This window comes from Musca domestica, unplaced genomic scaffold (genome assembly GCF_030504385.1).
Source record: "Musca domestica strain aabys unplaced genomic scaffold, Musca_domestica.polishedcontigs.V.1.1 25, whole genome shotgun sequence".
Lineage (NCBI taxonomy): Eukaryota > Metazoa > Arthropoda > Insecta > Diptera > Muscidae > Musca > Musca domestica.
The window spans coordinates 9283440-9310068 of NW_026712277.1; the positions used below are offsets into that span (position 1 = coordinate 9283440).

Consider the following 26629-nt stretch of genomic DNA (forward strand, 5'->3'; position numbering starts at 1 on the left):
ATTTCGTGTTTTTTTTTTTGTTTTAGAATTTATGGGTGTTTTATTAAATGCAATGGTAATGATTTCGGTTCTATTAATTATACGGTGTTTTGTTGTTTTTCTCTATCTTCTTCTTCTTCGTCTGATGCTGCTGCTGATGTTGCTTTTTCGTAGATGTCAACTCGCGTCTTGTTTCGACTATTTCGAAAATACCGTACCGTACGTTGTTATATATTTTTGTTTTGTTTTTCTTTTCTTTTTTTTTAATATTATGCAATAAATTGTGTGTTTAATAAAATTTGACAAATACTTTGTTGTTGTTGTTGTTGTTTGCTGATGTTGGGTTGTTTCTTCATTTTTTTTTGTTTGTTTTTCTTTTACTTTGAAAGCGTTTATCTCTTTGTTTTATGTTCTCTATATATGCCATATGTGCGCACTTTTAAAGTAAAAATGTGTGTGTGTTTATATACATAATAAGTGATGCTGCTTTAATTAGGCGGATTTCGAGGATTCTCGCTGCTTGGTATATACATGGGCATAGGTACAGCTGAATTGTAAGCACTAGGCCGTTGGTATGTGCCATCCTCAACGACACCACCGTTCATGGCGTACTCGTCCACCTAGAATTGGTAAAAATTGAAGAATATGAACAAAGTAGTTGTGGGTAAAACTGTCACGAGCATCTATCCAACTTACCATTTGACGCAGCATTTGGGTGTCTTGGCAAGATCTTGCTTGGGATTGATGCGACTGCTGTTGCTGTTGGTCGTCCTTGTTGCGGCCCGAGTTGCTGGTGCCTCGCTGAATGGTTCGATCCTCGTAGCGTGTGCGTCCCTGTGAGGCCATGGGCCGATTCAATGTACTGTTCGAATTGTTGGGCGAGTGGGCTGACGCACTGTGAGAGTCAATGAATTTTGTTAGGAAATCCTGTTCCTTCCAGCCATGCTTTTTGTAAACATCCCGCAGTTCGTGATGCTGCCACATTGTGAACAAGACCTGACTAGCAAATTTGTTGACGCACGAAGTATACTTTTGACGCTGATTGGTGATGTTCATGAGACGCTCAACACCGCCGGCGTCCAGCAGAGATCGCGAGAACTCGGCGTTCTTTTTAATCACCTCATTGATGGTGGCCAGTACAGCAGTGATCGTGTCATCGGAGGTATTTTGATCGTGCTGGGATTACCGGAAGGCAACTTTTGTACTAAGTCCCGCATAGCATATTTGCCTATCAGCTCTTTGTTGCGCTGATCAATGGCCAAATTCCTTAAAGCTGTAGCAACGGCGCACACCACGCGATCCACTTCCATGCGCAGTAACTCGACTAATATCGGCAAGCCCTTTTCTTTGCGAACGGCTGCCCGTATGTCTATGCTCGGCTGCCAATAACAGGCCGACAAATTTTGTATTGCACCAGCTGCCGCCTCAAGCGTTTCGGGATTTGAGCAACTTTGCAACAGAGCCAAATAATATTGCACTACTTCGGGTTGCCACAAATGTTCGTAGCCCTTTAGTGGTCCTCGGTTGCTTTGATCGCTGCCATTGTTCTTTGAACTTGAGCCGGATTGGACGCCCCCGTCCAGCTGTTCACTTTGGGCTTGAGCTTTCTTCTTTTTGCTAGTGCCAAAGCAGCCGAGGTTTTCGCCTGAAAAAGAAATCGCAATTAAACGGTTTTCGATCTAATAAAACCATTCAACTTACCCTTGCTCGAAGATAAAGCTCTGGTCGGCACAGATATTGGCTGCTTATCGTAATTCGGGTCTTCGACCTCCTGGCAGCGATACGAGAGGTTACGTAAAATGCACACACAATTCTCTACGGTCTTATTACTAATGTTGTTCTTTTCAATTGCCTGACGCACAACGTAGAGTAGGCATTCCACCAAATGATCGCAATTGCGCAACTGAGTGCGTGCGTATTCACCTGCGGAGCTTACATTGCGCAGAACGCCTGATGCATTTCGAAATACTGTGGAAAAACATGTGTCACCGGGACAGGCTGGGTCCCAGCCGGAATGTGGATGTATAATATTACTAACGATCCCCGACAAGCATTCATCGATGATAAAGCGTTTAATATCTTCACACGAAGACATATTCCAGAGAACACCCGTCACTGTAAACAAGGAAACATCATCAGTAACATAAACAAAAACATATCACACACTACCCCCAGAGGAGGAGCCTCACCGAGTTCTCTAACTTCAGACTCTTGTGTACGACATAATAAATTGACCAAGGCTGCTAGACCACCAGCGTTTTTGATTTCTCTTTTGTTTTCATCATTTTGTCTACCATACGACAGATTTCTTAAGGCTCCACACGCATTTCTGAAATTATTCCAAAATTGACTATTGTTCTCTATCACACTACACTTGTACATACTTGTAGATCTCAGGTGCCTCGTAGGAAAGCAATCTTATCAGAGGAGGTATGCCGCCCAAGATACGTGTTCGTTGTTTGATTGGATCATCCATGTAGCACAAATGCTGCAAATATGCTGCGGCATTGGCCTTAATTGCATTGTTTGGGTTATTGAGAAAGCTTATGACTTCAGACAGATTTGGATCTCGCCATCGCATAGTGGAACAAATGTCGCTGCAAGACCCGTCCACCATTTCATCCTTTCCGCCGTTGCGCATGTGCTGCGACACAATACCGAATGAACTAATCGTCAGTTGGGACATTTTATTTTGGAAGTCGTGAGCGTCATCGAAACCCGGTTGGGGCAGACCTATGGCACTAGCGACCTCAGCACCATTCCGGTTGTCATCAAACATGGGTGGCCTTGTGACGTATGCATTCGATTTGGCACTTACCGAAGGCATAACATAGTTAGCTTCCGACACATAGCCATAGGCCACGGGTGCATCTTCCCCATACTGAGATTCCGGCGGAGGAAATTGCATTACCGGATTCATGCCATACTCCGCCATTTCCTCGTACTGGGAAGGTTGTAAATAACGAAGATTTGGTGCTGGCATCATTCCACCCTGATCCGGCTGCATGGCGGCTGAACTATTGAGTTCTTGTACCGAACTTGTCAAATTGCTCTGCGAGCCAATTACCTTTGCTGAGCCATGATCAGGGCGATATGAGCATTGGGAGCCCAAGCGCCCCGCCATGCCCATGCCAGCTGAAGCCTTGGTCGTTGCGTAGAGTGAAGCATTTGGATACACTGTGGTATATTGTCCGTACTCCTGCAGAGCAGCGTTCTGTGCTTCAAAATCTGCCTCGTCGTTTAAACATACCGAAGGCTCCATGCTAGATGGAAGTTGTCTTTTCGCTTAAAATTCCCTTGTCCTCAGCACGATGATTCCTAGTCCTGCAAAGGGAAGAAATTCAATTACCAAGGATCACTGGGCGATATTGCTCGTACATACGTAAATCTAACTAAACGTCGTTTGCCATTAATGACCGACGTTTACAAAAATCCAATCCTGAAACAACGAAAAAATCCCAATTATTCTCTTTCAAAAATTTCCACTCGAACGCAATTTCAAGTCAAAAATTAACACGGCTTAACATTTTCATTTTCACTGCCATTCCGAACCCAACAATTCGAATTGGGCGTAAAACGCCGAAGAAAAAAGACGCAGAAGTCGGCGACTGCGAGTAAATTGTATCTTACATAGTATATATGTATGTTTCGTTGTACATTATTGATTTTTTTCAAAAGGCTGAGAACTTTTTACATGCTGCTACATACATACACTTAACATTCTTGTTATACATATGAATGCGGCGGCTCTTGTTCGCAATGCAATGCATCACAATGGAATTGCCGTGCTTTCCTTTTCGACTGGAAAAAGTATCGAGAGTGCCAACAAGGATTGGATTAGATAGATATACGACGACAATTAGCAGCTTACAAATAATACAAATTAAAATTAGCAAACAACTTTCTCCACAAACAATTGTTGACCGCACCTGATTTTTTAGAATAACACATACACACACATACACGTTCATTCATTAAGGGGGTAGATATCGATACGACAAAGAATTAGGACGACGGTTTGCGTCTCAAAGAGAATAATGAATGTTTTAATTAATCACTTGTGTACTTTTATTCACTTCGAGTTCGTCCATCTTCAAGAACAAAGTTTCCAGCATACGCAATGGGTTTCTAAATATTTTTCCGTAATTTTCCTATAGAAACTGAAGTTATGTGTATTAAAATACAAAGAAATTTTCAGAGACGCCAGTTACTGTTCCCTGCAAATAGAGATGTGAAGATCGATTTTTGACATTTACTCAACCGAATAATCAGCACATATTTGAGTAGCTCAAAAAAAACCGAATACATAAATAAGAATCAGAAGTGTACAGGTTTTTTTTTATTTAAAAGTACTTTTGTTTATTTAAGACTTCGTTCAATAAAGTTTAATTTAAGACAAAATCGTGAAAAATGAAAAGAAGACGAGGTTTTCATTTTAGAATATAAAAATGTTGCATTGTAATTTTTTCATACGCAGATACATGAATGTGATACATGAACGTCATTTCAGTTGTGAGATACATGAGTAATGTACATATGTACTTTTTCACATGTCCTTGTTCCATAGCAAAGTATAATTAAATCAAAAGTCTTGTGTACGCATATATATAGAATTATATTTGCGTTAAAAAGTTATCCGCAAAATATTAAAATTTGTTATAAAGGAAATAAAAACATATGTTAATATCGCATTTACACCATTGAGGATTGATCAACTGGGTTCATTAGATCTAGAGAAATGCAATCCTGAGGCTATGTCCGCTTTATTATTCTATAAACATTAACAAGTTTGTAATATACAGGGTGAGATAAAAAATTGCAAAAAAAGTCAAACGCCATAATCTTTCCTTTTTTTTTTAAATTTTATTGAATAACAGCAAAAAATGTCGGAAATAGCATCAAATTTTAGATTAAGTTTAGATTTGTTCGGCCAATGAAACCGTCACAAGCTGCCCGAATGTTGCTCTGGTGTATTTTGGCCCATTCGCGGCGAAGCGCTTGCTTGAGGTATATTTAGTGCCAACCTTGATTTCCAAAATACTCCAGACACAATAGTCCAACGGATTGGAATCAGGAGATGTTGGTGGCCATTGTGCGCTGGAACTGAAGCGAGGGACCTCAATTTGTAACCATTCTTAGCGCGTGGCGCGTGCTGATTGCGATGATGCTGAATACTGTTGCAATGTCCAAGGTCTGCGGCAAAATGTTTGCGTGCCCATGGCTTTAATACACCCTCCAAAATATTTTCGTGATAATATTCGGCATTTATTCTGATGCCACGGTCGATTAATGCGAGCGGAGAGCGACCATCGGCTGTTATGGCGGCCCACACTATCACCATCACTATGGTTTGCGCTTGAATTCTGGTGGTCAACTGCCAATCGAAGGTGCACATTTTCAGCAGAACTCTTTGGCAAGTAAATACGAGCGGATCATTTTGTTTGTTTACAAACTGCTGAACCACGAATGTTTTCTCTATTCGGAGAAAACCAAATTCGCCACTTCACCACTTTCGGCCAAGCGAAGCAACTATTTAGCTCCTTTGAGTCTATTTTCTTTCTGTTGAGGTGTAAGTTCTTGCACCTGATTGGAATTTCAATGGCTTTACCCCGAGCTCATTTTTCAATATTTGGCGAAGGGAATATTGCGATATTTTCATCTCATTTTTCGGCCACTGCGACGTGGGTCGCTTCTTCACTTTTCGAATCATTTCTGCTGATGTTGCTGTTTTCTTCCGTCCACTTCCTTGACGTCGGGCTACGCTACCCAGTATCACGGTAACGAGCGATGGTACGAGACACAAAAGATTTTTTCACATTTAAATGCTGGAGTGCTCTAAAGATATCCATTTGTGGTTTTCCAGCCAAATATAAAGAAATCACACTATCACGCTTGAATACCATCACAAATAATTTTTTTTTGGAAAATTCTCACCAAATTGATTTTGTACGCTTATAAATAATATAATGGACTGTCACTGGAATACTTTTAACAGCTGTCGGAAGAGTGGATTAGAAATTACAACAGTCTGAAGTTGGTTGCTATTTTTTCATCTCACCCTGTATATGCAGTTTGGTTTCAACTTGAAAGGGATGTTGCTCTCTCCACGATTTTCTAGCGATTGCTTGAAGTGTTAAAAAATTTGAGATTTGATTAAAATTAAATATTTTAAGAACTATACACATCTTCATTTAAAATTTTTAAAATTAAAATAATTTCTGAACTTTATTGTTTTGTTTACATTTTTTGACTTCTAACTGCGATATTCTTCATTCGTGGAGACGACAAAGCCGACGGCGGCGTTCTCCAGAAATAAAATAGAGACGTCAGTGCGCCGCCGACATAAACAAAATAAACTCGCTTCCACCTCATACAAAAACGATTGCCGAATATCGGGTAATCGACTACTTTCACATTTTCTCCATCACCAATTGTGCATAGTTAAGATAGATTTATTTTGGATGTAAGATCACGAAAATAAAAGAAAAGAAAAAGTATTTTAAAAGTAGAACTTTTCAACAATCCAAGCAGTGAAATTTGATCCAAAATCCGCAAAGTTTTTTCCATTTCTTGTGTATTATGTGGTGAAGGTAAGTGTTTCTGGAATGTGACTGCAGAGGCTTTCGTTGGTTGACACATATATTTTTAGAATAGAATAGTGAGTGAGTGAGGGATACAACGAGAGACACACACAATGATGGACATCAACAAAAGAATGCAGGGACTGGACGAGTCAAGTGTAAGACAAACATCGGAAATGTCGAATTTTCCGGAATCACAATTTTCCGACACGTCCAGCAACGTTCAACAATCAACTGCCAGCAACAATAACAACAGCCCCTGCGAGGAAGAATCTACTGTAAACTTTCCAAAAACAGAAAACAGCCCCATGGTGCCAGCGTCTGATGGAGATATAGATAATATAGGTAACTCCAATGGTTCTGGCCACAACATCACATCGCCAAATTCCAAAAACACGAATAAAACTAATCCCAATGCCACGCTGACCAAGTCGGGTAGCGACGAGAAGGAAATCAAGGAGGAAACCACATTGTCGCCACCGCACACTTCTCCACTTGCTAAAAACGATGACAACGACGAGAGTCAAGAACGTGCGAAAAGTGCTGGAGCAGCAATGACTGGAAGCGTAAATCCCAATGTAGAGGGAGTCAGCACAAATGTGAGCCCCAAATCCAACCCGGACATGTTTAATAACTCCACAAATATGCAGAATTTACCCAGAGGTTTGAATCCTTATAACAATGGAAACAACAAGTTTAATTATCCAAACCAAGTTGTTGGCATAGGAGGAGTGGGAGTAGGAGGAGGAGGCGGAGGCGGCGGCGAAAATCAAGGACCAATGAATCCTGCAAGCAATGGAGGAATCGGAGGAGGCAGTGGCGATTACCTGCAACAACACAATCACGTGTTTGTATTTTCCACGCAACTTGCAAATAAAGGTGCCGAGGCAGTTGTCGGCGGACAATTTCCCACAATTATAGCCTACCATTGTATGCAGCCATCGACGAAGTTATTTCTGGAAGACTTTTTAAAAAATCCAGCCAAAGCTTCAAAAATGCAAAAACAGAATCCACCAAACCTAATGAATCTCATGCAATCGGAAATGATGGGAAACCGACCAGGCGCCCAACCCTTTTGGTTAAATGATGGCGGTAACAATGTTGGCAAGATGCCACATAGGCCCCGTTCCCTGCGCAATGCCGGTGTCGTTAACAAAAATAGCCCTAGTTGGGAACAGGCCGCTAATTTGGATAGTAAAATCGGACCACCATCGAATCCTTTGGATGTATTGGCCAATACTGAAGGCTTTGATAGTGCCCAAATGTGCGGTGGAGGTATTAAGGACGTCGATAAATCCAATATACCTTCACTGCAGGGTGTGAAGGTTCCAGATGAGAACCTAACACCACAGCAGCGGCAGCACCGTGAGGAACAGCTGGCAAAGATAAAGAAAATCAATGAGTTTTTATTTCCCGAAAGTGATGGCAATGATTTCCAACCACCAAACATGATGAATAGCAGTGGCGGTGCCGGGGTAGGGGTACCTTCGGACGGAGCGTCTTGTACAAATAATGCAACTAATCCAATAGACAGCATGAACAATGCTTTAAATACAGGAAAAATTGCCCCGGCGGTATCCGGCACAAACATAGGTGACGATGTGCCACCAACTGGAGCTACCGGCGGAGATTCTATGCCCTTGGGACCAGGGCAAAACTCAAAACAAGGATGTACTTCAAAAATAAATGCAAATTTAAATTCATTGAAACCCAACCCCAGTGCTCCTGATTCGAATCCAGACATGAACCCTTCCTTCAACATGAACAGCTGTCCGTCGCTAGAAGGCGATGCTGGGGGTCACAGTGGTGTCCCACCAGGGATGAACATGCCCAATGAGGAGTGGTCAAAGTTTCAGAACAATATTTTCCCCGACGGCTTCAAATTCAGAGAAAACTCCAATCCCATGAACAATCCCAGTGGTTTGCCCGGCAATCAATTACCCAACCAAACTCCGTCATTGCCCCGTCCGCTGTCTACAGGTGTTGGAGGATACGGTATGCAATCCCGCCCCAATGCCGGTCCCAGTCCTACAAACCGCAACAACAACGGGCCTCCGCCGCCATACCATCAAACACAGCGCTCAGCATCAGTGCCAATATCGACACAGTCTCCTACACAGCCCAACATCAACAACGCCACTGCAGATATAGGCTTGACATCACCTCATGGAGGACGTGTTCCCTTTGGAATGTCTTCAACGCCGCCACACATGGACTCGTCTAACACTTCCACTAGCGTAACTAATCCATCACATTCATCAGCTACATCCTTTCCCGGCCTTAACAGCGGCAATGTCAAGAATATCTATTCATCCAATATGAATTCATCACAGAACTTCGGCGGGCCACAAAATCCTGCAGGCCTCAATAATATGTCAAACTCCCCCGGTTCCCTGTCACTGCCCCATTTATCCCACGCAGAAATGGATCCCATGAATGCTGGCAACAAACTGAAACGAGGAAGTCCTCAGAAAAGCAAGAGCCCCCTCATCAATGATATGCAAGGCAACATTGGCATGGATTCCAAATATGGAAACTTCGGGCTCAATTATAACATGTGTGGAGGAGGCCCCGGGGGCAATATGCCGCACGTTGGTCCCCAGAACATGCGTCAGAACATGGGACAGATGCCACCACAGTTTTGTCGTCGCATCGACAATATACCACTTAATCCGAACTGCAATCGGTTGAACCAGAATAAGCCGGTGGGTAATTTTGATCCCATTGCGTCATTAGCTCAGATGTCACAGCAGTTGACAGGCAGTGCCATGGGATTGGGCTCGCTAGGTGGTGGCGGTGGCGGTGGCGGCGGAGGAGGCGGCAACAGTTCTTCGACTGGTCTTATGGATGTCAACAGCGGAGATATGATGGGAGGACCCCCTGGTCGCAGTGACCATCCCTTGGACCACTGCAACCAAATGCCTAACAACAACATGGGAATGCCAGGAATGGGCGGAGGTGGTCCTGGACGTCCTGGTCCCTATGGGTCCGACCCAATGAACAGCATGGATGCAATGGATCAGCGCATGTTAAATGGGAAAATGTGTCTGCCGGGGCACTTTAATCACAATCCCCTGACCGGTGTTGGGTTGAGAGACTCCAACATGGGTGGCAACGATATGATGTCTGCAAATCGCGCCATGAATCGTCGAATGCCAAATAATTTCGATAACTTTAACATGTCGTCGAACGTGCATGTCCGTGCAAGCGCTCCCAATACCATCCAGTATATGCCTGCCAGATCTCAAAATATGAACAATATGCGAATGCCACCCAGCATGGAGTTCTTTCAACGTTATGGTAATCCTCACGGCAACCAGATGGGTGGTGGTGTGGGCAATGCACCCGGTGGAATGCCCAACAACGATATGCAGAATCCCAATATGATGAATTTATTTGGAAATTGTGGTCAGATGCCACCTAATGGACGGGGAGGTGGTCCCGGTATGGGTGGACCCGGGCCAGTTGGTTTTGAGCCGAATGATCTGGGAGTTGAAGGCAATCTAATGCACAACGATGCACCCTACATGAATGTACCATGAATCTCGACGAGTACATCATGCCCCATCGTCATCGTCATCATCGTGGTCGTCGTCGTCGCCAACGTCATCAACATCAAATTTGTGTCCCTGTTTTTGTGTCGTTCCATGTACTCATTCAGTACAATACGAAATTCTGTAGCAAAATTGATGTAGTGCCATTCTAAGCGCCACCCTCTTGTCTTTAACACGTTACGCTCGTTTGTGCTCCTAATCATCGATGAGTAAATGAAATTTGTTCGTGTATATTATTACAAAAAAGAAAAACAAAAAAGAAAAAAAAGAAGGAAAATATGAAAAAAATAGACATAATTAGTTTAAGAAATCTGATTTTCTTTAATACATGTTGAAAATACATACAAATACCGTTGGGCTAATCCAAACCGAATTTCGTTTTGTAAATTGTGGACGGACACAGCACAGCATACGCTAGCCATGGCTGGTGAAAATGTTCTTGTTTTCGTACCTTCTGAAATGCTGTATAAGAAAATTGATCGGAAACATTGAATTGTGAGCGTAGCTCAGATCAAATTGTTTCTAAAAAAATGATATAAGAAATACTCTTCTCCGTTTTTTTTTTCCGAAACCCAGCAGACAAACCATATATTCAATGGTGCAAGCTTATTCTTTTTTTTTCTTCAGACTCTTTTGGCTTGCACATGATCGTAACAAAAGCAAAAAGAATAACTAAATATTTGTATTATTTTCCCAATACAATTTGTATCTTAATTTTAGTTTATTCCTATAGTAAGGTATTATTTAATGGTATTTGATTCGAAGCATAATTTTAAAACCGGTCATTTTTTTTGGCGGTATGAAGCAGCAGCTGGAGATTTTTAATTTTTTTTTCTATTATTATAATTATTAGTACTATAGACAACACATCTGATTTCCGCTTTTAATTTAATTGTAAATTGTATTGTTGTATGCATGTAGTTTACAAATTACCATCTATCCCCCCCTCCTCCCCCTTTATGTATATATTAATATTATACCTATCTATAAGCAATATTGTATATTGTAATATTCACAAAGATTTGTTCTTTCTTTTAATTTCTCTTAGTTTCTTGTTTAACTTTAATCTACCTTTTTAAGTGTATGACCTAATTATGACCCACTTTGGAAATGCATTAGCCAGTAAGATATTTCACTTTGCATCACTAATAAAGGATTGGTAATGAAATAAATACATATGTATGTACATGGGGGGTATGGGTGGGGTGATGTGTTCCGATTTTTAAGTGGTACTTGTAAAATGATTGATTTCGAGTCGTGTCGTATGGACCAAGGCCTACATAAGGTCGGCCAGTAAGCCCATCTGACAACTAACCAAGTTTGTTGTAAAAAAACCGGTTTGAAATTCAAAGAGAGTCAGATCACTCAAAATATCTCTTTCGAATCGCTCTCTTTTAAAGAATTTTTGTGTTAACTTCCAATAACAATTTGCTACAATTGTTACAAATTTAAAGGTAACCAGACACACCTACAAGATCTCTGAATAAGATAGGTATGTCAAATTTGGAATATATTTCAGTTTTTTTTTTTTGGAAATTTTCTGTCAACTTTAAATCCAGAAAACTTTTTTTTTTTTTGAAAATTGCTGACAACCCTACCTATACAATGTACCTTGGTCAATGCTACAATAAACCTGCATTCAAATAATAATATCAAACGCTTCATATTTTCTAATTTGTCTGGTCCAATTTTAGCTGTTTTCAATAGGTTCCCATCTCTGATATGTGTATATATGTGTATATATGTTATTTATCATTGATTTTTAAAATATATAGTTTTTTTTATTTAAAACTTATATATAGTTCTACTTATTTTTGAAGAAACGTTTAAAATTGTTTGAAATTTCATTATTCCTAAGCTTTGATGCTTCTACCTTTGGTAGTAAGCATGGTACAATAAGGAGATAAAACAGCTTCGTAAAACTACAGAAATACAGCCCTGCGGCTATGCCCGCTTCCTGTCAGAATTATTCAAAAATTATGGGCAACAAGTTATTTTCATTTATTAGATATTTTTGTTAATTTTTAAAATGAGCCAAATAACGCGAAAGATGAATAAAATGCCTGGGTTCAGTCTTCAAATTCCATGGCAAATCTTGGTAATATTAAAAATGCGCGCCCCGCAATTTAAGTTTCTTCCAATCACTGATTTTGAAAATATTTTGTTTTTACTCTCCAAAACAAAAAATAACTACACAAAATTGGCAGAAGTCTGCACACTTAGAAAAAAATTGTAATCAGCTGGTAGCTCTACCCTACCTTTTTTTTTGTACCATGGTAGTAAGTTGAGCCTTTATAAACATGGTACAATAAAGAGAAGGTAGGCTAACTTTAAAAAAATTGCATGTATAGAGGTCTACCTATTTTGCTTGCAATGGCAGAATTACTATCAAAACAATCAAAAAAAAAACTTGTTGCATTGATTTTGAATAAATAATTGAAAACGGTAAAAGGTCAAAATTTCTTTTCAAAATCATGTCCTATATATCTTTAGAAGTTTATTTCGCTACAAAAACTGTAGATTTTGTCGATGCATACGTGGCAACAAGCATTTTGAAAACACCCGAATTTGAATATTTCTTTTTAACTTTTTTTATTATTTAAAAGAATACACACACATAAACAAATAAAGTTGATATATTAAGCCAAGAAAATAAAAAAAAATTAGAATCATTGATTTATCACGGGTACCATGGGTATAAATTAAGCTATTTAGCCCTGTATCTTTGGGAAAATAAATAAATGTAAAAATTTATTTAAGAGACTTCTGATATGCTTGCGTTCTACCAAATGGAAAAAAATCTGGAACAGAGTTACTGTCCGGTTGGTTTATTTTTTAGTTGTCTTTTCTGCCCATCGTATTCATAAACTGAACCACATGGAATTGGAACGAAATGAGATATAGGAATTGGTTCACACGGCTCCTAGCTTGTTCACTTCAATTGTTTTACGTCAATTATTCGACAATCTTTTTGTCTTTTCCATAATATTTTGTATTTTGCTGTTACTGTTACTCTTTTAGTAAAAGAAGAAAGAAGAATCAATTACTATGTGTACTCTGGTTCCTTCGTTCATTTTGTGAACGTTGCAGCTGTTTTTACGAGAAAATCGAACAACGAATTTTTCGATTTTCAGATCCCTAATTTGTATATTTTGTTTTGGATCTCGATTCCTTTACCCTACGGTTTAAATGGGGTGTTTGCTAAACTTGTCATTCCGTTTGCAACACATCGAAATATTCTTCTGAGACTCCTTAACCTATATATGTATATCAATGATCTATGTTGAGTCATGTGAAAAGGGAAAAAACCTCAAAATATATCCAAGAGTTTGTACTAAACTAGAGTTGGTTATACCTACCTCTGGAAAAAAAAACTCTTATAAATCCCATAGTTTTAAACTAGAGTTGTTCCCAATTTGTCCATATAAGTATAGCCCCATGTAAGTAAAGCCCATTTGACCATAAGTCAAATTTTCAATGGTGAAGGGTGTAAAAAGTTCACCCAGCCCATCTCGCCGTCATTTCATTTCTACTTGTTATCTTTATTTCCTTCCATTTGCTTTGGTTTCTTAGCCAAGTTTCTCAGTACGTACGACAATGTATAAAATATAATAAAAAAATGAATTGCTGTAAAAGTTGGATATTTAACAAAAATATGGAATAAGTGAGAGGCATGGTTCTGATTAGTCAATAAATAAAGTAAATACTAAACAAAATAACAAATTAGTTGCAAAAATAGACGTCAAAAAGGTGATTTCATTTCGGGAAATTTCGTGTCATTTTTCCGGTAAATTCAATAAAAAATTTATTTACAAATTCATCGACCAATTATGGCCAGAAGTAAAAACGAAGGTTCCCTCACGCTGAGTCACACATCAACCTAAGCATGATTGATTGGACTCCAACACGATGTGCATCAGTTGTGCAATCTATAGTCTTGACAATGAAGCCTTCAGACAAAGATATGGAAAATAAGAAAACCCATAAAACCCATGCATTTTTTAGCTAAACTGGAAGAGTTCTAATGAAAAGCGGTAGATAGGTATGTAAAGCATCCTCCAATTCCATATGGATTTATGCTAATCGCACTGATTTCTTTTCCAGAAGCCTCTTCTTGAAACTCGTCGTTATGTCTTCTTTCTTTCCGGCAACAATACCAAGGATACTCATAAATAAGGAGGAACGGAATGCAACATACAATTAAGACATCCAACAGTCCTTGCGAAGAAGAACATTTATATGGCATCCAAAGGACTGATGGAAGTGAATGCTCGGCAACCGGAGATACAGGAGGAGGTGGTGGAGACATTGACAATACAGCCGGCGATAGCAGCTCGCCAAACACAAAACAGTCGTTATGTAAACAGGGTGCTTTGAACAAAATAAAACCCAACAATGTACACTCAGTGGCCTCGACAAAAGTCCTTACAGAGGGACATGATATCAAAAAGGAGGAGCCATCTTCACCCGTGTCACAACTAGGATTTGTGACAAACTCTGGCATATCCCACTGTGAAAATGACGATCGTGGCACTAACATACCGCTTAACGCCTCACCCTCCACGTTTCCCAGAAGTATTAGCTGCAATGAACTGGAAGAGAATTCCACAAGTGCTAGTGTTAATATACCAGGCAGTTCCATTGATGGTTGTGGTCTCTTGAATACAAACATAAGACCAAAGTCTGAAGATGGATGTGTTGCATACATTTCGAATTTGTCGAAAAATTTGAACACACCCATAGGAAACAATAACCCAACCCAACAACGGCAGGCGGAAAAGCAGGGTCTGCTTAATTCAACTAGCCATAATAGTGAGTTCTTGCAACCCCAAAATCATGTATTCGTTTTTTCCACCCAACTAGCCAATAAAAGTGCAGAAGCAGTACTAAGTGGTCAGTTTCCAACAATCATAGCTTATCACTACATGCAGCCATCCACGAAATTATTTCTAGAAGACTTTTTAAAAAATCCCTCCAGGGCATCCAAATTACAACGTCAGTACTCAGTGAATATAATAAATGCTATGAATTCAGCTGGCGGAGGTGGAAATGGCCCATGTGCGGGTCCCCAGCCTTATTGGCTGAATGAATGCAACAATTCTGGCACACCATCAAACCGCCAAGGGTTGAGTAGTGCCGCCGGACCAGACAAAACAAAACCCTTGTGGGACGAGACAATGAATCCATTTGATTTGTTGGGAGCCAATGAATATTTTGAGAATGCAAAAGCAGCCGCCATTATTGGCGGTATGCGAATGGAAGACAGGACAAGTATGATACCATCTCTGCAAGGGATAAAAGTGCCGGATGAAAATCTCACTCCACAACAGCGGCAGCACCGCGAGGAGCAATTGGCCAAATTGAAGAAAATGAATAAATTTCTATTTCCTGAAAATGATTCGCAAACCTTAACAACACAATTGCCCGCTGCAGGACCCTCTGGAAATTCTGCTGATGGGTTGCACAATCCTTCAGGAAATTGTCCAGATGCTTCTAATAAAATGTTTCAGCAATCTTTGCGCCATTTGCGTGGCAATGTGGGAAGTGAACCAAGCATTCCTTCCGGTGGCCTACAATCCAGTAGTAAACAATCGAATCTACCAAAAACGAATCTGAAAGACAGGACTTCATGTGATGCAGGCAACGAACAAAGCAATCGTTCGTCTAACATGGCTGCCTCCTTTGGCATGGCCGATAAGAGCTCTGCTTCCGAAGGAAACATTAAGGAAACTATGTTGGGATCATCCAACCTCAATATGACCCAAGATCAGTGGAATAAATTTCAAAACAACTCATTTCCGGATAACTTGAAGAGCCGGGAAACAAACATTGCCGACATCCAGGCGGGTGGCGGACCTACGCTGTCACGGTCCATGTCGATGGGATCAAGTGCTGGTGGTTATAGCGTGCCGCCGTCTCGTTCAAACACTACAACAAATAACGACTGCAACAAAGGCCCTCTCCCACCGTCTACATACCAGCAAACACAGCGATCGGTTTCAGTACCAATAGCTACACCATCTCCAACGAACATTAACAGTTCTAGCCAAGATATGGCACTGACATCGCCACAAAGAACAAACCCGGATGTGGTGGCAAACACATCTGGCAACACAACTCAATCCACCCAGTCGAATGCAACAACATCAAGTGGAATCCCAGGTCCCAGTAACAATGGCGGCTCCAGTCTCCATACTCTACCACCACCAATGACTTCCGAAGAAATGGATAGCCTAAAATCAAAAGAAATTAGTCCCCAGCAGAAATTTAAAGGACACAACGGAAATGATATCCCTCCCAACAACAGTTGCATGGATGTGAAATACAACAATTTCCATTTGAATTATCCTGCAGGCGGTAATGTTATGGCTCCCACTGTTCCACAAAATATGCAGCGTCACAGTATGCAGCAGATGGCTCCTCAGTTGTGTCGTCGCATCGACAACATGCCATTAAATCCAAACTGTAATCGCTTGAATCAAAATAAAAGCGGAGGCCATTTTGATCCAATATCTTCCCTTGCCCAAATGTCTCAGCAATTGACTGGTTGTGGCATGGGTTTAAATTCAATGGGACCTGGAGGTGGTGCAGGAGGAGGCCTTTTGGAGGGTGATGACCTTTTGCTGGCACATTCTGGCCATGTTAATGATCGCACTTTAGGCCACTGTAATCAGTTTTCAAATGCTAATCATTTGAGCATGATGGGAATGGGTATGAGTGGCGGTGGAGCAAATAGACCTGGCCAATTCCATGGCGACATGAACAACATGTTATGTGGCGAACGGATGGATGGACGCATGCTAAATGGCAAAATGTATGTACCTAATATGGCGGGACACTTCAATCCAAATTCTATGAATGGTAATCTTGCCGACCACCATGATTTGTTATCGCCGAATCGCCAGTCATTTGGTCGTCGCCTTCCCACGACATCTTCCAATGTCCAGATCAAAGCGAATGCCCCAAATACGATACAATACATGCCGGTGGTCAGGTCTCAAAACATCAACAATATGAGGATGGCGCCGAATAATGATTTCTTTCAAAGCTACTCAAATCAACAAATAATGGGAAATGTGGGTGCTGGTCATCCCACTGGCATCGGGACATCTTCCGGTGGCATGTCTAATACGAATATGATGAATATTTTCGCCAGCTCTAATCAAATGCAACAACTAGCTATTGGCATGGGTGGCGACGTTAATGGAGGTTTTGAGCCACACGATTTGGAGTTAGAGGGAAATCTTCACCAGCCCACTGACGATTACATGAATGTGCACTGAAATCTGAGAAGTCAGAATGTCAGTATTCTTTTTTTCTCAGATTACCATTGACGATTTTCCGAATTACATGGTCATTCCCATGGTCAAAAATGCAAGTCAACTGTTTTATTCTACAAAGCAGAATGCAAAACTTGAAGTGATTCCGACAAACGTTTGTTAGATGGAAACTAAGATACTACCCTTAAAGGAGGGCCGACCTATCTGACAGATAAGGCGTTTGTTAGAAAAAAAATGTTTGATACATTTTTCTTGCGTGAGCAGCCCCGAAACTTCATCACTTAGGGGTATTGTCTTGTTGATCCTGCATTAAAGCAAAATATAAACATAAATTATTCATACACAAGTCTAGATATTACACTTGGCTAGGGAAATTTATCAGAAAAAAATATAAATCACATAAAAAACTTTTCACCTTTACATACATATTATGTATATGCATATTACATACCAACAATTCATTTTAAATGAAAGTAGTATTACTATTACAAAAAGTAATAAAATTAAGTTTTTTTAATAAAAGAAAAATAGGTACTTGTTTCTTTTTTAATAATAAGCCGAAAATAGGGAATTTTCCCAATAAAGGATGAGAAGGAATTTTGTAAAAAGAGATAAAACGAATCCTTCCTTGTACCAACGAAAAAGTAACGATAATTCTCTAAACCAGATCTGAATTTTCCTAGTTTCATATGAATCAGGACGTAGTCCTGCAGTGGAACTCGGCCAAGATAAAATACTTATACTTAGTAACGAAATTAAAGTAGTCGCTAAGACCGATAGATACTAATGTTGTAAACTTTAACTTCATTTTAATATCAAATCAAAAATTTCCCACTACGATTTACAGCAATTTTTGATTTTTATCAAGGCTTTTCTGTCATCGTTATTTATTATAATAAAGGAAATTGACAGTACGAGCATTTGTTTCATTTCCATTCTCCTTTGCCGCAAGTAAACTTGCCTATTGTAATTCGAGTGCATTTCTTCTCCTTAAAAGGACGTGACACAAAAAGGTTGGTAGCCGCATCGACACATCTGACGGTACAATGGACTGTTAACAAAGTTTTTAACTAAAATTTGAATAATTTTTGAAGGAATCCGTTAGGAACTACGTAAATTGTGTAGAAAGGAAATGAAACATTACGCCCCATGTCAGTTGAACATTGGGATTGATTTCTGTAGTTCCTTTTAGAGAATAGTATTTTTGAACCATTTACTAATTCATTGAAATTCTCTTGTTTTGTGTCCAGAAAGAAATAACCACCAAATAAATAAAATGGATTCTAGTTCCTCTGAATTTGACAAAAAATATAATATTGTGGATGCAGTTACGCCGAAACATATTCCGCTATCAGGACGCTATAAAAAGTTAGAATCATAAGACAGGTGATACCTGGACTTTTGGGTCTTTGTTGCCTATAAATAACGCCACTCGATGTAGTCCAAAGATTATTATCAATTATAAATTCATAGGGAGATTTGCTGCTAGATAAAGAGGAAACTCTTTTTCTTCTTCTGACTATTTCACTATTTATTTTTATTCAATATTATTCCAATCCAATTTTAATGCTGGATTCTAATTCTAATGTAGGAGCTTTGCCTATCACACGCTGAAAGAACGTCTGCCGGTTATATTAACCCAAATAATAGATAGTTTAACAAAAGAAAAAGACGAAATTTCAGAAAAGTATCAAGGAGAGGTACAATTGCTATCCACTTAAGAATCGGAATACCCGCACACTGTAGACGAAACTCATTGGACATTCTTCTCTTGCAGGAAACGCGTGAGGAGATCAAGAACATTGTGGGCCAAATTTCCAAATTGAAATATCAACTCCAAACCGATAAACCGTTTGAACATTTTCAAGGCCTCGAACCGGACCAAGAACTGTGGAACAGTTTCATAGATGCTTTGCCAGAAAATGGCCGCTCCTTTTATCAAACGGCATGGCTTTATGGCGAGTGTTATATGTATAGGAAGGTGTTTTCGTTTTTTGAAAACTCCCAGACTTTGAAGACTTATGACTACTTTTTCAAGCAAAAAGCCAAGGCACTGGCTATGGATGAGGTTGCTGCCATAGCCAAGCGTTTGCGAAGCACAGACAAGAGCTATGAAACGTTTTCTCGATTGTTGAAGGTAACTGAGTTTAATGGGTGAAGTTCGATTTAATTTTGAGTTTCTTTTTCTTCTATTTCTAGTTGAATTTATGGGGCAACAAATGTGATCTTTCAATAATAATACCCACAAACTTCGATCCCAATCAAAATGTCTACGATAACTGCTCAAAATTCGATGACCACATATTGGTGGATAACAGCAAAAGCATATGGGAGTGTCTGGTTTCTGCGGAACAAACGAAACCTGTTATAGTAGACTTTGTTTTAGATAATGCTGGATTTGAGTTCTATACCGATTTAATACTGGCCGAATTCTTGCTGGAAAAGAATTTGGCCACAAAGGTGCGTTTTCATGTGAAACCAATGCCTTGGTTTGTTTCAGATGTTACCCCAGCCGACTTCCAATACACATTTGAGTATCTAAGCAATCATGATTTGAGTTATTTGAAGGAACAAGGACAACGTTGGAAGCAATATGTGACGGAAGGCAAATTTCAATTGGCCAATTTGAGTTATTTCTGGTGCAGTCCAATCGAATATTATAAGTGAGTGTGGGGGGGGGGGGGGGGGGGGAATTTTGTTATAAAAAGAGTGGAGTTGTACAACTAAATTTTATTTCTTTTAGGATGCGTGAAGTGGATTTGCAGTTGTTCCAATATTTAAGTGAGGCCCATTTAATTATTTTCAAGGGCGATTTAAATTATCGTAAACTCGTGGGCGACATGAATTGGGATCCCACAGATGATTTTCTAACATGTCTAAGAGGATTCCAACCCACAAATTTGTGTACCCTGCGCACAGTAAAGGCCGATGTGATATGTGGACTAAAACAAGGCAAAGCCGAAGAATTGTCCCGTTTGAATCCCAAGTGGATGGAGACTGGTGAATATGGACTTATCAAATACATGGAAACCTCTCAGTGTAGCTGTAGTCATGATGGCAAATAATTCTTGTTTTGCTGGAAATTGTAAAAACTTTTGAAAATTACTCTAATCAATTTGCTTTTGGTTTGAAAATAAAGACAACTTGGAGAAATTAGAAACAGGGTTTATTTTTGAGACGACTAAAAGGTAAGGACTTGGTCATTTTAGAAAATAGTCTACGATCGGATCATAATATGATAGCGAATTAAATGTTGGGAATACAATCATTTTATATCTGTTTTACCAAACCAGATGAGACAATTGCTAATAAAAGAGACTGACCTACAAAATATTCAAATTTGTGGTACATATAAGGAAAATGTTTAAAGTAAATAAATTTATGATCCAATTTGCCTTGCCAATTTGTTTATATTGTTGATGATCTGTAAGGTAGTGTATATATGTATGTGTGAAAAAGAAAAGCGCACAACGTACACGATGAGTTTGGGGGAAAATCAATAATGTGCAGTATATGTAGGTAGGTAGGTATATATTTTGCATTTAGTCTTCTCATACACTTGTTATTTTTCTTAGCGATTGCATGTCCCAGCGCAGCGCAGTATTACGTAAAAAAAAAAATAAAAAACATTTTCTGTTTTACATATTCTGCCAAAGGAAGAGGAGAGATTTTTTGAAATCAGATAAGTAAGGATAGATTGAAATAACATGGTAAGAGAATATGCACTTAAATTATGTTTATGTGTGCTTATGAGTATCTGGTTTTCCACATAGTCGCTGCCATCGGCTGATATATCCTTTGGGTTGGAATCCATTGAAAAACTGAAAACCCAAGTGGAAAACAATGGAAGATTGGAGAAGATTGCATCCAAAGGTAAAGTTCAAGGACAAATTTTGTTTTTTTATATTATTTTTTGGCAAATAACATTGCTGAGACGGATTATATGAAACAAGTAAAAGATTATCAGTCGGTTTTGCACAGATGTATACCCCCAGCCTTGAGTTATGATTATTTAAACTGTTGACCCTTTATGGGGGAGGTTCCGTACCAGTTGGCCAATATTGACCAATTCGTATCTGACCTAAGACAGATAAAAATATTACAACATTCCAGATTTGGACTATATCGACAACGTCCAATATTTTATATGAGATATGTGTGAGGTATAGCGGACTGTAGTATTCCATTCAAAATACAGATCAAAATACTGGTATGTGCAAAATTTGAAGGAAATCAAATATAAGTATTGCAAATTGTGAGCCTTTGTGGGTGAGGTACCAGAAGGAGTGGATCGATATATACCAACTTCACAGCAGATCTTGTGTTAGTAGAAATAATGGGATGTGTGAAATATGAAGAGAACCGGATACTTATTTCGGATTTAATGATTGTTTTGGTTATTCAAAACGTTGACCCTTTGTAGGGGAGGTACCAGAAGAAATGGTCCGATCTCTACCACATTTATAACAGATCTTGTGTTGGTGGAAATATTTAGATGTACCAAGTCTGTATGAAATCGGATGTTGATTTCGCGATTTATAAGCTTCATGGGTACTCAAAATTTTGACCCTTTGTGGGAGAGGTACCAGAAGGAATAGACCGATATATCCCATTTTTACACCAGACCTTGAGTTAATACAAATATTGTGATTTGTGTAATTTGAAGAGAACCCGATGCTTATTTCGTATTTTATTTATGATTGTTGTGGTTATTCAAAACATTGAACCTTTGTGGGGCAGGTACCAGAAGGAATGGTCGGATCTGTACCATCTTTATAACAGATCTTGTGTTAATGGAAATATTGAGATGTGCCAAGTCTAAATGGAATCGGATGTTAACTTCGTGTTTTATAAGCTTCATGAATATTCAAAATGTTGAACCTTTGTGAGGGAGGTGCCAGAAGGAGTGGACCGATATATTCCATCTTCACACCAGACCTTTGGTTAAAAAAAGTATTGTGATGTGTGGAATTTGAAGACAATCGGATTTTTACATCACATTTTATAAGAGTTAAAAATACTGAAAATGTTGACCCTTAATGGGGGAGGTACTTGATGGAGTGGACCCATATTGTCCATTTTCGCCCCTGACCTAGCACGGATGCAAATATTAGGATTCGCAAAGTTGCAGCCAAATCCAATAATCCTTTCTCTTTCTGTGCAATAAATTATTTTCTTTAAAAATGTTGACATTTTGTGGGGGAGGTACCAGAAGGAGTGGACCGATATTGCCCATCTCCGAATTCGATCTAAGTTTGACAATTACATTAAGATGTAGCATGTTTGGACCGAATCGGATACTCCCTTCGAGAGTTATCGTGCGCAACACCCAGCCATACAGACGGACATCGGTAGATCGACTACAAATGTCCCCAAAGAGTCCTAGGGTCTAAAACCGTTATTTCGATGAGGCACGTTGATGAGACTTTGACGAATGAATTCTTGAGAACTTATCCCATTTAAAGTAACTCAAAAAAAGTATTTCCTATTTCATTTAACAGACAGGCCTCCAACAAATTCTTCAAACCGGGATTCAAGGAATTTATGCTTTTTATAAATTGATTTCAGCTCCTGATGTCGACATTTGGAATAACTTCATTGCAAATTTACCAGAAAATGCATCCTTTTTCAACATTTGTTGGTTGTATGCTGAATGTTACCTTTACAGGCGGATATATTCTGTGTTCGAGGCAACCAATACTATGGCACAATACGATTATTTTGGACCTCAAAAAATGAAAGCCCTACAGATGTCCGATCATGTCATGGAGGAGTTAATACAAACTACCGACAATTGCGAAAATACCTGTGAAACATTTTGCCACATGCTAAAGGTAGTAGTGCTCTAAAAATACATCTAAGTAGAACTAATTACTAATTCGTACATTCTGTTGAGTACAGCTCAATCTCTGGGGTAATAAATGTGATTTGTCTTTGAGTTCGGGCAAGGATGTCAAACCGCTGGAAAATCTAAGCCAACTCATTGTTAGTCTCAACACCAATATATTGGTCGATGACAGTGCCGCCATTTGGAACTGTCTGAATCAGCAGCCGGCGCAGCAGCAACAGGTTGCCGATACCAAGTATGTTGATCTGATATGTGATAATGCTGGTTTCGAACTATTTACCGACTTACTTCTTGGTCAGTACCTGTTGCAAAATGCATTGGCAAAAGTTGTGCGCTATCATGTCAAGGCAATGCCGTGGTTTGTTTCCGATACCATGGCGCAAGATATACACAAAACTTTGAAATACCTAGAGGGCCACAAGTCGCACGTTTTAAGGGATTTCGGTAAACGATGTAGCAAATATTTTGAAGAGGGTGCATTTCAAATTGCCGAAGAGAGCTACTTTTGGACAACGCCCTACGAATTTTACAGGTAAGCGTAGAATTGACCAAGCATAGGTCTAGCCTAACCGCCGATAATCTTTAACAGAATGAGCGAAATTAATCCCAAATTATACAAGGATTTGTCAACGTCATCACTGTTAGTGTTTAAAGGTAATTTTATAAAAAGAAAAAAAATTTAGTGGCAATGTTGTCATGTCAATTTGTTGCCCCCCTCCTTTTCAGGTGACCTAAACTATCGCAAATTATTGGGCGATTTCAATTGGAATTTCAGCGATGATTTTCGCAAATGTTTACGTGGTTTCAATCCCACCACACTTTGTACTCTGCGCACAATTAAAGGTGATCTGCTATGTGGACTTAAACCAGAATCGGTGAAGTGTCCCGACCTGGCCCGCCAATTGAGTGAGAGCAAAAATGATTGGATGTTCACGGGGAATTATGCAGTTATACAGTTATTGTTGTAATGTGTTAATGTTTTTTAATTAAATATATATGTATTTGTTAAACAAAAAAAGGACAATGAACAAATATGCGTTAAAACAATTGAATTAAATTTGAACAACTAAAAGAGTATCAGTCAGTTTTGCCGACAGAAGTGTACGCCCATCCTTGAGTTATGATTATTCAAACTGTGGACTATTTATGGGGGAGGTTCCGAAGCAGTTGGCCTATATTGACCAATTCGTATCTGTCCTGAGACTGATATAAATTTTACAACGTGGCAGATTTGGACTATATCGACTACTTCCTATACTTTATATGAGATATTTCCAAAATGAAATTGCTGGTTAAGAGAAATATGTTTCGCAAGTTATGGCAGTTATAAGAATTGGAAATTGTGACCCTTTGTGGTTGAGGTACCAGAAGGTGTTGGCAGATATATATCATCTTTACAACTGATTTTAGGTTAGGAAAATTTTTGGATTAGTGAAACTTAAAGAGAGTTGGATGTTTATTCCGCTTTCATTGAGCGTTTTGTTTTTCAAAATCTTGAATTCTATGTATGATCTCTACCATCTTTATAACAGATCTTGTGTTTATGGAAATATGGAGATGTTCATTTTATGACCTTCATGGATACTTAAAATGTTGATCCATGGTGGGGAGGTACCAAAATGAGTGGACAGATATATTCCATCTTCACACCACACCTTGGGTTAATAAAAATATTATGATGTGTGTAATTTAAAGAGTACCGGATGCTTATTTAGGATTTTATGATCGTTTTGGTTATTTAAAACTTTGACCCTTGTGGGGGAGGTACCAGAAGGAATGGTCCGTTCTCTATCATCTTTATAACATATCTTGTATTGATGGATATATTGAGATGTGCCAAGTCTTAATGGAAACTGATGCTAATTTCGTGTTTTATGAGCTTTTCATGAATATTCAAAATTTTGACCCTTTGCAGCGGAGGTACCAGAAGGAGCCGACCAATATGTTCCATCTTCACACCAGACCGTGGTTTAATAAAAATATTGTGATGTGTGTAATTTGAAGACAATCGGACACATACATCACATTTTATAAGAGTTATAATTATTCCAAATTTTGGCCCTTTGTGGGGGAGGTACTTGATTGAGTTGACCGATATTGTCCAATTTCGCACCTGACCTACCACTGAGGGAAATATTAGGATTTGCAAAGTTGGAGTAAAATCGGATTACCATTTCTCTTCCGGTCAGTATTTTTTTTTTTTTTTTTTTTGAAAATGTTGACATTTTGTGGGGGAGGTGTTGGAGTGGACCGATACTCGATCTAAGCTTGACCATAATATTTATTTTATTTATTTATTCAAACTCATTTATATTACGATTACGATCAGCAATATTACGATGTACCAAGCCAGACGGACGGACGTACATCGCTAGATCGACTCCAAATGTCCTGAAACGGATTGAGTCCAGAGACATAGGGTCTAAAAGCGTTATTTCCATGAGGCATGTTTTGACCCTATCTAGCCATATTGCCGAGGGTATAAAAATAAATAGAAATCATCACAGATTACTATAGGTCCATAAGGGTCATGACTTCCAACTAGAGTGGCGACGACACCGATTACTGCTAGCTCTTTGAAAATGAGCAAACTGAAACAGTCCAACATTATTTCTGCCACGTTTTAACTCTCTTCGTTGTGAGACACAAGCCTAAGGTGGAGTAAAGTATGCACGATATGTCTTCATTCATTCTTCAGTTAGCCAGAAGACTAAAGTGGCCAACGATTGCAAATTTTCAGTCCGAAAAATGTAAATTGAAATATGTCTATATTGCTATCGTTGTTATGATTTTAAGTTTTTTTTTTTGGGAAAAAGATATGTGTGAATGTATATTTTTTCGATTCTTTTGTTTTATTAGTTGGTAAAGTAGTATATAATGTTGGATGTTATGTATAACATAAATTAAAGTATTATTTTATGGGTAAAGTGCTGGTGTTTTGTATTTCGTTAAATTTATATGAAAAGCCTAATCCTACGTTTTTTTTTCCTATAGAACATATTCATAATATGTGTGTGTGTGTAAGTATTTAAATCTGTGGTGTTATTTACAAAATGTTATTGGAAATATTGAAATGAAATTCAGAAATGACATAATTTTTCAAATGTTTTTTTTTCTTGATTGCATTTATTGGAAATACTATTGCATACAAATTGTTTTGCGATATGTTGCGAATGTTTCAACATTCCCATTTGTATTCATACATATGATACGAAAAAAGGGAGATAGTGAAATAATAATGATAACATACTTAAGGAGGAGGGGTCAGCAAATTTACAATGAAACCAAATCTCAGAACTTTTAGTACAAAAACAAAAACCTGTTCCCATTTTCTACTACTAGTCAAAAAAAAAAAAAAAAAAAAAACAATTTGTGCTAAGATCAATT

At 38.9% G+C, this 26629-nt stretch overlaps 5 protein-coding genes across 8 annotated transcripts; 4 read left to right on the forward strand and 1 right to left on the reverse strand.

The window, feature by feature from the left end:
* Position 1: 1 nt before the first annotated feature.
* LOC131802817 (catenin delta-2-like) lies at positions 2–4163 on the reverse strand. Its single transcript, XM_059123469.1, is given in 7 exon segments — positions 2–599; positions 676–1160; positions 1163–1624; positions 1681–2094; positions 2169–2308; positions 2364–3303; positions 3909–4163. Coding segments are annotated over 6 exon segments (2511 nt in total). The 5' UTR covers positions 3242–3303; positions 3909–4163; the 3' UTR covers positions 2–467.
* Positions 4164–6387: 2224 nt separating this feature from the next.
* LOC101900567 (protein BCL9 homolog) lies at positions 6388–11286 on the forward strand. 2 transcript variants are annotated; one of them, XM_005187373.4, is made up of 2 exons: positions 6388–6569; positions 6629–11286. In XM_005187373.4, exon 2 carries the CDS (start codon positions 6674–6676, stop codon positions 10100–10102), a length of 3429 nt encoding a protein of 1142 aa, XP_005187430.2. In that variant the 5' UTR covers positions 6388–6569; positions 6629–6673; the 3' UTR covers positions 10103–11286. The 2 variants fall into 2 exon arrangements, with proteins under 2 accessions (XP_005187430.2, XP_011294125.2); XM_011295823.3 differs by having other exon boundaries at positions 6634–11286.
* A 2036-nt stretch (positions 11287–13322) lies between these two features.
* Positions 13323–17881, forward strand: LOC101900744 (protein BCL9 homolog). Of its 3 annotated transcripts, XM_059123573.1 has the most exons (3): positions 13323–14156; positions 14219–14899; positions 14978–17881. In XM_059123573.1, the coding sequence occupies exons 2-3, from the start codon at positions 14302–14304 to the stop codon at positions 17395–17397; spliced, it is 3018 nt and encodes a 1005-aa protein (XP_058979556.1). In that variant the 5' UTR covers positions 13323–14156; positions 14219–14301; the 3' UTR covers positions 17398–17881. The 3 variants fall into 3 exon arrangements, with proteins under 3 accessions (XP_058979556.1, XP_005187432.2, XP_005187431.2); XM_005187375.4 differs by having other exon boundaries at positions 14222–17881; XM_005187374.4 differs by having other exon boundaries at positions 14219–17880.
* Positions 17882–18568: 687 nt separating this feature from the next.
* LOC101901037 (damage-control phosphatase ARMT1) lies at positions 18569–20554 on the forward strand. The gene is made up of 5 exons (XM_005187376.4): positions 18569–18762; positions 18986–19094; positions 19172–19531; positions 19594–20057; positions 20138–20554. Exons 1-5 carry the CDS (start codon positions 18671–18673, stop codon positions 20457–20459), a joined length of 1347 nt encoding a protein of 448 aa, XP_005187433.2. The 5' UTR covers positions 18569–18670; the 3' UTR covers positions 20460–20554.
* A 403-nt stretch (positions 20555–20957) lies between these two features.
* On the forward strand, positions 20958–24260 carry LOC131802868 (damage-control phosphatase ARMT1-like). The gene is made up of 6 exons (XM_059123592.1): positions 20958–21104; positions 21168–21267; positions 22963–23228; positions 23296–23774; positions 23832–23896; positions 23969–24260. Exons 1-6 carry the CDS (start codon positions 21102–21104, stop codon positions 24208–24210), a joined length of 1155 nt encoding a protein of 384 aa, XP_058979575.1. The 5' UTR covers positions 20958–21101; the 3' UTR covers positions 24211–24260.
* The last annotated feature ends 2369 nt before the right edge of the window (positions 24261–26629 follow it).